This window comes from Paroedura picta, chromosome 1 (genome assembly GCF_049243985.1).
Source record: "Paroedura picta isolate Pp20150507F chromosome 1, Ppicta_v3.0, whole genome shotgun sequence".
Taxonomy (NCBI): domain Eukaryota; kingdom Metazoa; phylum Chordata; class Lepidosauria; order Squamata; family Gekkonidae; genus Paroedura; species Paroedura picta.
Window position 1 is genome coordinate 69,098,691 of NC_135369.1, and position 14,637 is coordinate 69,113,327.

General features: G+C 41.3%; 1 protein-coding gene across 3 annotated transcripts in view; it reads right to left on the reverse strand.

The window, feature by feature from the left end:
• The window catches only part of DAAM2 (dishevelled associated activator of morphogenesis 2), a 266,044-nt gene that overhangs the window by 96,875 nt on the left and 154,532 nt on the right, over positions 1–14,637 (reverse strand). For all 3 annotated transcript variants that reach the window (XM_077341894.1, XM_077341903.1, XM_077341885.1), the window contains exon 6: positions 864–1,197. In XM_077341894.1, coding sequence (XP_077198009.1) covers positions 864–1,197 — 334 coding nt within the window. The remainder of the gene's footprint in view (positions 1–863; positions 1,198–14,637) is intronic.

Here is a 14,637-nt window from a genome sequence, read left to right on the forward strand (position 1 = left end):
ATAACCCCCCAAACAAATATACTGACTTAAAACTCATCAAGGCTTCAAGATTGACATCACAGGATATCGATTCAACTTGTTATAAATTATTCTGTATGACAAGAGTTGTTCTTAACTTTCAGTGTTCATAATGAAGATGGGGCATCAAAAGAAAAATAATGACGTAAATGTTCAATTTGCGATCCTGCCTGTACAGCTTACTTGGAAAAAGAAAGCTGTCCTACCTTGAACAGATGAAGTCTGCATATGATTTCATGTCATGAACACAGTCTGATAGAAACCTAGTAAACTAGAACCTAAGAATATGCTGAATACTGGTTCTATTTAGAAACTGTTTCCAGTTTTACTTCAGGTGTACAAATTTTTACCTAGAAGCTGAGTAACTTGAAGAGCTCTTTTATGCATTTCTAAAGCTGCAAGACACTGTCAAATCTAAAATATCTACGTCTAATTTACCAGAGATGAATTTATCTGAAATTTAAAAACAACTCTACAACAGAAATGTGTGTGTGTATCCCTTAATAAGGGGCAGAATCCGGGCAATGTAGGCAACGGCCTTATAAAGCTAATTTGGGGGCACACTGATATGAAAATGATAAACAGAAGGCAGCACAGTAAATGTCTAATGAGTGTACCATTTTGACTAAGCAAGTCTGTAGTTACTACATGTAATTATATTTTGATATTTTAAAATTTGGCATCCATTCATCCACAATGCGATTCTAATAGGATAATAGAGAATTATATGAAATGGATACAGCAAGCAACAGCGTTGACAACCAGTATCGTATGCTTTGTATTATCCAATAAGCTAGGGCACTAACATCACATCTGGAATGGTTTACTAGACATGTTGGTTTTACCTGGAATCTTGTTCTCTCTGCTGCATAGACCTGGTAGTGAAGCATAGCCTGCAGAACTTTTTTGTGACCTCCTGGTACTAAGCAAACTGCCCCAAGGATCTCCAGCACAGCAATCTTGGTTTTGATGTTCTCAGTCCGTAAACTCTGAGAGATTATATTGATGCTTTCGGGATGGGCCAGTACATGTGCCCGTCCCTGGGAGTTGTTCATCAGAGCCTTGATGCACCCTATAACGGATGTGTGTATGCGGCTCTCTGAGGTCTCATAATCCATGCTCTTGAGAAAGTTCAACAAGCAGGTCAAGCCATCCAGCTCAATAAACCTTGTCACAAATCTGAATAGATGAAAGAGAGGAAAATAGGATGAAGCACCTTGTATAGGAGGCATCAGGTTAATGGAATTGAGAACTAAACAGCTGCTTCTCATATTACTTTTAACAAACACATGAAAATACTCAGAAGCCACATGTACACCTCATGATCCTTGCCAACATTTTATCAGAGTTACACCACACATGCATATTTTGTAAAGGACACAACTTTGTATGTTTAAAGTTCAGGTGGGGGTATGCATTTTGATTCCAGCATTACATAATTGTAGATTTTCAAGAATGGAAGCAAAATTATATGAAAGTAATTTGAAGAACAAATTGTTAACACAAAGATAGGGACAATGTAAAGAAGACATTGGGAGATCCATTAATAGACTTCCTAGGCATGTACACTCCCTCCCCCTCCCAAAAAAACACATGGAATTTTGGGGGAATATTGGACTTGAAAAATATTGATATATCCCATTATTCCTGAATCTCAATATGGACTCAATCAGGACTCAGAAAATATTTGTGAAAGCCATTTTCCCCCTAGCTCCCAGGAATTTAAAGGGACTAAGATCCATTTACATGCCCATCAAACAGCTTGGGATTTGCTGGGCCCTTAAAACAGCTGATCCTGCAGAGAGAACTCTCTCTGCAGAATCGGGTTGGGGTTTGTGAGGAAGGCTTTTGAACCCAACTCCTCACACAGAGCTCGACAACCAGCTGATTTTGTAGAGAGGTCTCTCCACAGGATCAGCCTGGAATTGGGGGGGGGGGGGGCTCAAAGGGGAAGATTGCAACCATTCCAACCTTAAAGCAGGGCAGGTCAAGTTGTTAAGTTTCAATGGCCAACAACTATGATTTTCTTTCTCTTCCTTCCCTTTGGAAAGGGGGGGAGCATAAGGGAGGATTGAAATAGCTACTGACCATTTAAACTTAACAGCTGATCAGTGGACTGGTCAAACTCTTAAATTGTCAGTAGCCATTTCAATGGTATTGCTGCCATGGAAACTTGCAATGTGACCTTTGGCCTGTCATTTACACCGAGCCTAATCTCAGCCTAAGGAGAGTATCATGTAGTAGGTTGCTTTGGATTCCCATTGGGGAGAATGGCATATATACTGAAATAAATTAGTAAATAAAGGTAAAAGGAGAAAAACAGCATTGTAATGGTTCTGCTCCAAAGATTGCATTTATTAGGGATAAAATCGTTCTTACACTGATTGTTGTTTAATCATGCTTGCAATTTGCCTTGGGTTCCATTCAAAAGGGCAGACTATATATAGAACTAATATGGCAAATTATTTTTATTTTATTTATTTATTGAATTTGTATGCTGCTGCTCCTAGCCAGCCAACTCACAGCAGCTCACAACAATAATTCCAAAAATTATTTTTTTAATAAAAATAAAAAATAAAAATAAAATAAAAGAACAATACCATTAAAAACCATGCTCACCTTCCCCAACCCATTCTAAACCTACCTCCTGTCTGCCATATGTCCAGGGCAGGTATATTAAGCTGGAACGTCAGAGGAGGGGCTATAGATCTTTTCTCAGCTGGGCCTCAACCAAAGGCTTGGTGAGAGAGGTCCATCTTGCAGGCCCTGTGGAACTGAGTCAATTCCATCAGGGCCTTCAGCTCTTCCAGGAGCTCATTCCACCAGGACCAAAAAGGCCAAGATCAGGCAAGCTTCATATGGGCCAGGGATCTCCAATCTATTTAAACTCACAGAGTGTAATGCCCTGCATAGGGCATAGGGAAATTTATGTTTTTTATGCATTTATTATTTAAAGCATGTTATGCCACCTTCCATTCAATTCAGAAGCACTATGTGGAAAATATAAAACCATTAAAATACTGTTTAAATATAACACTGAATTAAATATAACACTGAATTAAAAACACATAAAAATTGAACTAGAAACACAAACAACACTAGAAGAAGTGCCAAAAGCCATTGCTATGGGTTGCCAGACAAAACAAAAAAGTTGCCACATGCTGGCAAAAGATACTGATGAATCTCCCTGGGGAGGAAGTTTTAATGTTTTGGAGTCATAACAGTGAAGGTTCAAAGCTTATCTGGCCTCAGATGGTAGGTGCAACCAAAGCATGCCATCCAAGGATGACTGGTGTGAATAGGTGGGTACATATGGGAGAAGGCATGTTGGTCCCAGGATGTATACAGCTCATTACCAACACGGAACCAAGAAGCAAACTGGATGCTACTACAGATAGAACATGCCTGGAGTGATATGGTCCCTATGACCCACTGTAGTCAATACTCTTGCCACAGTATTCTATACCACCTGCAGTCTTCAAAAGTACCACTCCATACAATGTCATCACCACAACAGCAAGGAATTTTCTGTCCAGGGAGAGCTGCAACTGATTCAGCAGCCAAAGATGCTAAAAGGCACCCCTGGCCACTTCTGCCACCTGTTTATCCAACAGGAGGGCTGGTTCCAGGAAAATTCCCAAGCTATTAACCTGTTCCTTTAAAGGAAGTATGATTCCACCCACAACAAGGGATAACCATTTTCTGGGTCAGATCTCCCCACATCAGTAACACTTCCATTTTGCTGAGATTATGTTTCAGCTTGTTAGCTCTCACCTATTCCAAAACTTCCTCCAGTTCATAGTACTGGTGGCAGCTCAGCCCAAAACTTCAGAGGATGTCTCCTAGTGGTTTTATATAGATGTTGAAAAGCATGGGAGACAAGATGGAACTTTGGGGAACCCCATAGGACAGAAGGCAAGAGGCAGAGCAGCAACCCCCCCCCCCACACTATGCTACTAAAACGATGCCACTGAAACCTGCCCTCAAGATAGAACTGGAACCACTGTAGAACAGTGCCTCCCAGTCCCATTCCCAAGGTGGTCTGGTGTCAAGCTGCTAAGAAATCCCGGAGAATTAACACGTGGCACTCCCTCTGCCCATCTCCTGGCACATATCATCCATCAGGGCAATTTCAGTCTCATAACTAGGGCTGAAACCATATTAAATTGGAGCTAAGCAATCTACTTCATTAAGGAATCTCTGAAGTTGCTCAAAAATGGTACATCTGAGACTGGTTATTCAACTCTCCTGGGTCCTAGTGGGTCTTTTAAAGGAATGGACATATCAGTGCCCACTTCAAAGAAGGAGTAACCACCACCCTGGTCTCAGGGAGTTATTTACTGTCTTCTCAACCCAGTCTGTCAGCCCCACCATGACAGCCAGGAGAGGCAAGGGTTATACAATGTTGGGTCTTAAACAGAAGCATGTCCACATCCTCATACTGTACAAGCTGAAAGATATCCCACACAACTGGGCAAACCAGCACCCTGGGATGATCTGATCCTGTTACTGATAACATTCCAAGCTGGAATGGGTCTAAGTATGATGATTTCATTGTCGTTTCTCTTATCTTTTTCTTCTTTTAGAACTCTTTGTAAAGATAACACTTATTTCAAAAAATAAATTACAATATACTGTTGAGTTGCATTTTTTTCATTTTGAAACAACACACCCTCAATTGCAAAAAATATTACAATATTGCAGGTGTTAAAGCTCATTAATATAGCAATTAATACTGTCTGGACTAGATATTAATTTCATTATTATATTATTCTATTATTTTATATATAATACATAATCCATACAGATATGTGTGTGTATTTGTGTGTCCTGTTTTATACAAAAGTGAAGCATAATTGTACATTTATGTAAGAACTTTTATTTTTAAATTCTCATGTCATGAATTATTTTTGTAAACATCCAGTTTTTATATTTTTGCTTATCGCTTTAATCTCTGTGTCTTCACTATGGATGGGCAATGTGGAACCACTAACCAAATTGGGATGTTCATTCACAAACCAAACTGATTCATGGCCCGGCAAACCCTGTTTAAGGGGACTGCAGCCCATATAAAGTAGGTTTGCAGAAAGCCCCAGAAAAACTGAGTGGTGAGATACAGCCTGCAATCCACCACTCAGTTATTTCAGGCTTTATATAATAATAAAAAAAATTGCTAAGCTGCACGGAGGAGCTACCTACAACTCACCCCAAAAAACATCTACGTGCTGTATCCACAAACTGTTTTAGAAGAGTCATGAAAGTTTGTGATGATAGACCCCCTCATGAACTTCGGCTTGTGAACCATAAACAAGACAAAGTTTATGACAAATTTTGTTTCATTTTTCAGTTCATGCCCATTCCTAGTTAACACTGTCATGGTCTTTTGAATGCAATTGAGAGGATAGAATGGAACAATCCCATGGTGTAGTCATTAAGGCTGGTGGCCTCTAATCTGGAGAACTGGGCTTGATCCCCCACTCCTCTACAGGCAGCCAGCTGGTTGACCTTGGACAAGTCACAGTTCTCTCAGGGCAGTTCTCACAGAGCAGTTCTCTTATTTTATTTATTTTATTTCTTACATTTTTATACCACCCTTCCTTGCAACTCAGGGCAGTTCACAGGGAACATGAAAACCAATAAGACATATACAACATGAATAACAGCATCAATCAACAACAACAATAACATCAGTATCCTTGAACACTGAATACTTAATTTTCCACTATATAACTTTTAACATTTCGACCATAGTCAAACAGCCCCAACTCTTCTATGCTGTCTTGAGCTGCTTATAGGAAGGGTAGTAAATGAAAAACTGTTCCTAAAGTTCATTACACTGTATTGAACCAGTGTACTCTATTGAATACAATGACTAAATCTAACAGGGGTAGGGGAAAGCAGTGAGCATACCTACCACTAACTAGAATAAAATTATTTTGTGGTGGAAGGTTGTTTACTTTAAAACAAATTAATTTGCATATGTAAAAAGAAACAAACTTCAGTTGTGGAGACTGGGCCATGATTCAGCAATAGAGCATCTGCTTTGCTATGGGATGTGAAAGACTTCTGCCCTGAGGCCTCAGAGAGCCAAAGTCAGTCTTTGTAGACAATATAGACTTTAATAGGCAATAGTCTGACTCACTACAAGGCAGCTTCCTGTGGCCAATTATCTAATCACAAGGTCTTATCCAAAGAGGAGCTTAGTTTTATCACTTCTTTAGAGAAATATTACATAACTTCTTTGTTTTCCTTAGGAGGTAAAGGGTCAAGCTAAGCCTGGTTAAAACTATTCCTGTTCCCCGTTAACTTAAAATCAAGTAATGTCAGTGAGATTGTTTAAAATACATTTGGTCATAAAAAGAAATACATTTCAATAGTGTCCACTAACAATAGTGTATATGATGACCATAATAAGTTACTTTGTAAGGCATATGTCATGGAAAACTTCAGCTCTTCTGCTGTGCTTGTACCTAACTAATAGATGGCATACATAGCAGAAGGATAACTAAACAGCTTGCAGTTTTCTTGAGCAAAGATTATTTAGGCACTGCTAACAGTTCCAGCATGGCCTACTAAATGGCCTTACAATTTCTATTTTATGGTATTATTGTTATTATCATGTTAAATTATTATTGTTATAATATTACTGCTGTTACTGTTACCTGTTACCATGTGTTAATTGTATCCTTCCCTGTTTTCTGTAAACCGCCCTGAGCCCTTGGGGAGGGCGGTAAATAAATAAACAAACAAACAAACAAACAAATAAATATGACATTTTATTTGCAAAGTGCTTGGCAAAGCTGCAAGCTGCAAAGCATTCCATCTCCTCCCACTGGCAAGAACTCAATAGGCCCCTGATTACCCAGAAGTGTTATGCAGGTCTACATTGCTGTTTTTTTTTAGATTATCAATGAGCTCCAGCGTGTGCCTTGACCGATTCATCCTGAGTCTTTCTCCACTGTCACTCCAGCCATCTCCCCTGCGTTTTCATAGTCTGCAACTCCTCTGTTCCCAAGGGGCTTCCCAGCCTCTTCAATCTAAAAAGGGGTGTCTAAGTGCAATCCTGTCAATTGGCCAGGTCATTTCCCCATTCTACAGGTCAACCAGGTCATGAACAGGACCACTAATTGTATCAGCAGGTAAATCCAATGCCATCTGAAAAGTTATTGGATCCATCAGGCTATGGGGGTGGTTCATCGGAAATAATCCTTCACCTCTGCAGAGTCTTGGTACACCCATGTGATTCTTGTTGTTGTTATTATGTGCGAAGTCGTGTCCGACCCATCGCGACCCCATGGACAATGATCCTCCAGGCCTTCCTGTCCTCTACCATTCCCCGGAGTCCATTTAAGTTTGCACCTACTGCTTCAGTGACTCCATCCATCCACCTCATTCTCTGTCGTCCCCTTCTTCTTTTGCCCTCGATCTCTCCCAGCATTAGGCTCTTCTCCAGGGAGTCCTTCCTTCTCATGAGGTGGCCAAAATATTTGAGTTTCATCTTCAGGATCTGGCCTTCTAAAGAGCAGTCAGGGCTGATCTCCTCTAGGACTGACTGGTTTGTTCGCCTTGCAGTCCAAGGGACTCGCAAGAGTCTTCTCCAGCACCAGAGTTCAAAAGCCTCAATTCTTTGACGCTCGGCCTTCCTTATGGTCCAACTTTCGCAGCCATACATTGCAACTGGGAAGACCATAGCCTTGACTAAACGCACTTTTGTTGGCAGGGTGATGTTTCTGCTTTTTAGGATGCTGTCTAGATTTGCCATAGCTTTCCTCCCCAGGAGCAAGCGTCTTTTAATTTCTTTGCTGCAGTCCCCATCTGCAGTGATCTTGGAGCCCAGGAAAATAAAATCTGTCACTATCTCCATTTCTTCCCCTTCTATTTGCCATGAATTGAGAGGGCCGGATGCCATGATCTTTGTTTTCTTGATGTTGAGTTTCAAGCCAACTTTGGCACTCTCCTCCTTCACCCGCATCAACAGGCTCTTTAGTTCCTCTTCACTTTCTGCCATTAGAGTGGTATCATCTGCATATCTGAGGTTGTTGATATTTCTCCCTGCAATCTTGATCCCAATTTGTGACTCCTCTAATCCCGCATTTCTCATGATGTGCTCTGCATACAAGTTAAATAGGCAAGGCGACAGTATACAGCCTTGCCGAACTCCTTTCTCAATTTTGAACCAGTCAGTGATTCCATGTTCAGTTCTCACTGTTGCTTCTTGACCTGCATATAAATTTCTCAAGAGACAAATAAGATGCTCTGGTATTCCCATCTCTTTAAGAACTTGCCACAATTTGTTGTGCTCCACACAATCAAATGCTTTAGCATAGTCAATGAAGCAGAAGTAGACGTTCTTCTGGTACTCCCTAGCTTTCTCCATGATCCAGCGTATGTTGGCAATTTGATCTCTAGTTCCTCTGCCTCTTCGAAATCCTGCCTGTACTTCTGGAAGTTCTCGGTCCACATATTGCTGGAGCCTAGCTTGTAGGATTTTGAGCGTAACTTTGCTAGCATGAGAAATTAGTGCGATGGTGCGGTAGTTTGAACATTCTTTGGCATTGCCCTTCTTTGGGATTGGAATGTAAACTGACCTTTTCCAATCCTGTGGCCATTGTTGAGTTTTCCAAATTTGCTGGCATATTGAGTGTAGCACTTTTACTGCATCGTCCTTTAAGATTTTGAATAGTTCAACTGGAATGCTGTCACTACCACTAGCTTTATTGTTGCTCAGACTTCCTAAGGCCCATTTGACTTCACATTCCAGGATGTCTGGCTCCAGGTCAGTAACTACCCCATTGTGGTCATCAGGGATGTTAAGCTCGCTCTTGTATAGTTCTTCTGTATAATTTTGCCACCTTTGTTTGATCTCTTCTGCTTCTGTGAGGTCCCTACCATTTTGGTCCCTTATCATACCCATCTTTGCATGAAACGTTCTCTTCATATCTCCAATTTTCTTGAAAAGATCTCTGGTCCTCCCCATTCTATTGTTTTCTTCTATTTGTTTGCACTGTTCATTTAAGAAGGCATTCTTATCTCTTCTAGCTTTTCTCTGGAATTCTGCATTCAATTGGGTGTATCTTTCTCTTTCTCCCTTGCCTTTCACTTCCCTTCTCTCCTTAGCTATTTGTAAAGCTTCCTCAGACAGCCATTTTGATTTCTTGCATTTCTTTTTCTTTGGGATGGTTTTAGTTGCTACCTCTTGTACAATGTTGCGAACCTCCGTCCATAGTTCTTCAGGCACTCTGTCTATCAGATCGAATTCCTTAAATCTATTTGTCACCTCCACTGTGTATTCGTCAGGGATATGATTTAGTTCATACCTGAGTGGCCTAGTGCTTTTCCCTACTTTCTTCAATTTAAGCCTAAATTTTGCAACAAGAAGCTCATGATCTGAACCACAATCAGCTCCTGGTCTTGTTTTTATTGACTGGATAGAACTTTTCCATCTTTGGCTGCAGAGCACATAGTCAATCTGATTTCTGTGTTGACCGTCTGGTGATGTCCATGTGTAGAGTCGTCTCTTGGGTTGCTGGAAAAGAGTGTTTGCTATGACCATTGTATTCTCTTGACAAAATTCTACCAGCCTGTGCCCTGCTTCATTTTGTACTCCAAGGCCAAACTTGCCTGTTATCCCGGTTATCTTTTGGCTTCCTACTTTAGCATTCCAATCCCCCATGATGATAAGCACATCATTTTTGGGCGTTGCTTCTAGAAGGTGTTGTAGGGCTTCATAGAACTGATCAACTTCATCCTCTTCAGCAGCAGTGGTTGGGGCGTAGACCTGGATCACTGTGATGTTGAATGGTTTGCCTTGGATTCGAACTGAGATCATTCTGTCATTTTGGGGATTGTATCCCAAGACTGCTTTTCCTACTCTCTTATTGATTATGAATGCTACTCCATTTCTTCTGCGAGATTCTTGTCCACAGTAGTATACCTGATGGTCATCTGAATTAAATTCACCCATTCCTGTCCATTTTAGTTCACTGATTCCTAAAATGTCGATGTTCAGTCTTCTCATTTCTTGTTTAACCACGTCCAGCTTGCCTTGATTCATGGATCTGACGTTCCAGGTTCCTATGGAATAAAAATCTTTACAGCATTGGACTGTCTTTTCGCCACCAGTTACTTCCACAACTGAGCGTCCTTTCGGCTTTGGCCCAGCCGCTTCATTCATTCTGGCACTACTCGTACTAGCCGTCTGCTCATCCCCAGTAGCATATTGGACACCTTCCGACCTGAGGGGCTCATCTTCCAGCGTCATATCGTTATGCCTATTGGAACTGTCCATAGAGTTTTCATGGCAAAGATACTGGAGTGGTTTGCCATTGCCTTCTCCAGTGGATCACCTTTTGTCAGAGCTCTCAGCTATGACCTGTCCGTCTTGGGTGGCCCTGCACGGCATAGCTCATAGCTTCACTGAACTACGCAAGCCCCCTTGCCACAACAAGGCAGCGATCCTTGAAGGGGGCATGTGATTCTAAACCCCAACAAATAGTGATTTGTTCATGATAAGGGGGCTGTCTTCATTTTCATCATCTTTAGAATATCTTCTTCCTGCCCACAAAAAAACTCCAGAACAAGAATGCAATTTGCACATGGTGTAGGACCTGTCGTTATCTGAGACAGGCCCATAGTTGTCATGAAGACAATAAGATTTATTTATGTATTGATTTATGTATTGATTCATTTATATGATGCTCCTACCCTAGGCGGGTCACATCATACAATAAAATACAATTAAATTACTATAAAATCCAATAAAACCCCTACCCAGTCTCATTTCCCAAGAATCCACCCCTTTCTTGAGCCTGCCATCCATTACCAATTAGTACAAACAATGCATCATATCATAAAAGTATTCCTGGATTGTACCTTTCTCAGGTTCTCATTGTAGCTGCTACACGTTGAGCCCATATAAGGAGGGGGGGAAGCACTTTAGAAAGAAAACAAACACATCAAGGAAAAGATCGAGCATTTCCGCACATGGTTAAAAATAGTGTCACACCAGCTGAGTGGCGTAACGCTACATATAATCATGCCTCCCGGTCCCTCCTCACCTGTCCTGCTTTCTCGCTCTTCTCTGCCGCCATTTCTCGCTTCTCCCCCTCTCCACAAGTGCTGATGGAAATGGCGGAAGAGAGCAACACAATTTATATGTGAGACTCTTCCACCTGCCAATCAATCCAGGCAGCCAGTCCCCTTTCTCCATGCTTTGAAGGGTCCACGCGATACCCACTAATTTTTCTTTAAAAAATCAATTGTTCTCCATTCAAACACCTATGCATCTAATAAAAGATGCATAGAGCTTCTTTATAGCCACCACTTATGGAATCATAATGCATGCTTCTTTTTAAAATAAATCTTGTTCCTGATGGGGGGGAAGCATAGAGAGACATGCTTTGTGCTACAACTTTGGGTTATTTTTTTTTTTGCCTTTGCCTGTGCGACTGAACGCTTATTCATTGCTCCGGGCAGTTCAGGTGGGGGAAAAAACTCCCTTCTGCTGCCACTGCCTCCCCCGCCATGCGCAAACATGTGCGCGCGCGCACACACACACACACATGGGTGGGTGTGCTACCCAGTGAGGGCTTGCTGCTGGCAAAGCCCCTTTGAGTGACAGCAGGTATTGAGAGAGGCAGGTAGTTTTAACTTCGTTGCAGGCAAAAAGAGCAACTAAAAACCAGAACAATCAAGCATTTCAAATACCTGATGGAGCCAACACAGTGTCAATGAAACCACTGGCATAGCTGCAGCTTCCATACAGAATTCCACTGTACCTGATTCACAGTTCTGCAGCCTGCAGATTTGGCAGCAACAAGTCACAAAGCTCCCAACATACGACTCTTCTTAACATAGTATTTATGAGCCTTGCTGTAGTGTATAAACAAATTATAGACTAGTAGCATGAAGGCTGGATCTATATATAGTTCACTCTTAAAAAGAAAATTTGAGAACTTGTATTGAATTTGGGCCAGATTCACTGAAGGGTCTGTTATCTCCCTTCAGTAACTTCATCCAATTGGTTTTGACCAGAAACCAGGAAAAACCAAGGCCATAAGTAAGAAGGGAATTCAGTATGAGGTTTGGTGCATGTTCAGATCTGAATTTAAAAGTTGGTCCGTGCGTGCATGCTTGAAGAATGAAGACAGCACACCACAAATGGTTACACTCAAATGTGTTAAGTGGCAGTGCTCTTTATTGGAGCACAATAAGACTCTTTTCCACCCTTAGCTGACATAAGCAAGAGGGAGACCATTAAAAAAGAAAAAACCTTATAGAGTTACATTTTCCATCTTTAGAAAAATCAGCAATTCTAAATACAAACCGAGGCAACTCAATGTAGCATATGTGTTTTGTAGTAACACTTCCATCTTTACATCTTAGGGCTGATGCACATCTGTGCCTAAATAAATGTATGCATAAGTAGTCTTCTGGACAAAATTGCAAATTCCCAAGAGATCAATGTTGGGTCATTGCATTCAATAGCATGTACATTTCTACATATTGCTACCATCTGGCATATCCTACACAATCAGCAGTCAGTGTGAAACAAGGGTGCTAAACATCTTCCTTGGCAGGAAAAGGAGGGTGCAGGGACTTGGCTAAAACTCTGGATGTCTCCATTTGGGGCCTCCACCACAGCCCTTAGGTTAACAAGCTAATCAAACACCAGCATGGTGTAGTGGTTAAAGTGTCAAATTACAATCTGGGAGACCCAGGTTTAAATGCCGACTGTGTCATGGAGCTCAATGGGCCAGTTGTTCTCTCTCAGCCTCACCTAGTTCACAGGGTTGTTTCTTTTGTGAGGATACAATGGAGGTGGGGAGAACAAATCTGTAGGCTGTTTTGGATCCAAATACTAAAAATAAACAAGCACCAATACAAAGCAACAGTCTCTGTGCACAGAAAACTGTCCGAAAAAGTTCTAAACTTAACTTTTAGCCTGACACTCAAGTGTGGAACTGATTGTGAAGGAGTTCTCAACTGTGTGTTCTACTAGGGAGCTTTTAGTGCTGCAATACAAAAACAGGTTAACTCTGCTGACTAAAAAAAGCTATTGGTATGAGACTATTAATGTCCTTTCTAACATCCTTTCCTTTCACAGAACTCAAGGAGAAAGGCCCCAAGTGACCCCATATTCCAGCAATGACCATCCCTAGACCTGCTTAGTTTCTGGGAAGGTCCTTCTTTGTGAGATTCAGGCTGGACTCATGACACATACTTTGAGGGAGAAAGCTGGCCACCTTGCACCATGTCTGATAGTTGGCAGCAGGTTTTCCAGCCTTCAGACTGGTTTCCCAGCCTATCTGAGACAGAGATCTTTGGATCAGAAGGTCATCCTATCATTCTCAGTAACAAAGGCTGGGGTGCCTGCCTATGGAAGGCAGTGAGATAGGTTTTACTTATCAGAGGGATTAGAGGTTATCAGAACTGTGACAAGACAAAACCAAGCCAAAATAAAGGAAGCACTTCCTGTCACTGTTCAAAGAAGAGACAGGTAATCTAGAGAGTGGAAATAGGTCTGGGCAAAAAAGGGAAAAAATGATTTTCTTGAAATAATACTCCTGTCCATTTTCTTAAAACTTTAACAAATCTCTGTTGAGGCTCAAGAAGCTTTTGCTTGCTTCTGTTATAGCCTGTTGTTAATTTCAAAGATCAACTACTAGTAGCAATGGCTTTTGCAGTTGCTTCCAGACTGACATTTTAATATCCAAAGTTGTTTATGAGTACAATCCACAAGGAACATTTCTCTTCAGTCCAATCATTTTGCCAAGGATTTGTCCTTAAGCTGTGCGGTGAATCGTCGGGTTATTAAAGAACTGAATCTAATCACTGAAGCACACCTACAGAGGCTTATGCTCTACAAAACAGCTGTTCTCAATTGTGTCATATGTAACCTCAAAAGACAATATTATTCCTCTCAATAGACTTGTCCGTTCATCACTTTTGAGGAAGAAATCACAGTCTAGTAAGATCTATGGGTCACAGACTCTCTCTCAAATAAAATGAGAAGTGAACCCAGTCATACCACATGGATTCAGACACGGCTGCTCTCAGACACTCTGTCCCGAGAACGAATAAGTGGGTTTCATTAGAGTGGGTAGTAAGATATTCCCTACACACTTCCATAAGTACTTCTTTTGTTCCTGGCCTGCAGAAGTCAGAGACAGACATACCCAAGTGTGAATAAATCCATGAGGAAATGGCAGGAGACAGTCTGAAACTAAATCAGGGTTCAGTTTAGAAAACAACTTGGTGCCTTTGGCACTTCAAAAGCTATGTAACCAATGGGCAAAAGTGTTTTGGCATCCTGTGTGTGCTGGACATTGTTCCCCTTCCCCCGTATCAGACTGCTCCTGCTCCTCATGCCCATATTTTCATCCCCCCCCCCCAACCTATCTTACCTTTTGCTTCCCCAAAACTAGCCTTTTGAATTCTCTAATCTTGGAAGCAGAACAGAGTCAGCAAATGTGCTTCATTTGCTGTAATTATTCACTGATTTTTTAATGTGCTTTTCTGGCAACGTTTGCAAGGTCCCAACCATAACAAAGGAGGCAAGTCACACAACCCCATTAAGAACTTTGGCAATCAAGGATTTATAGGTGAAAATACTGTACC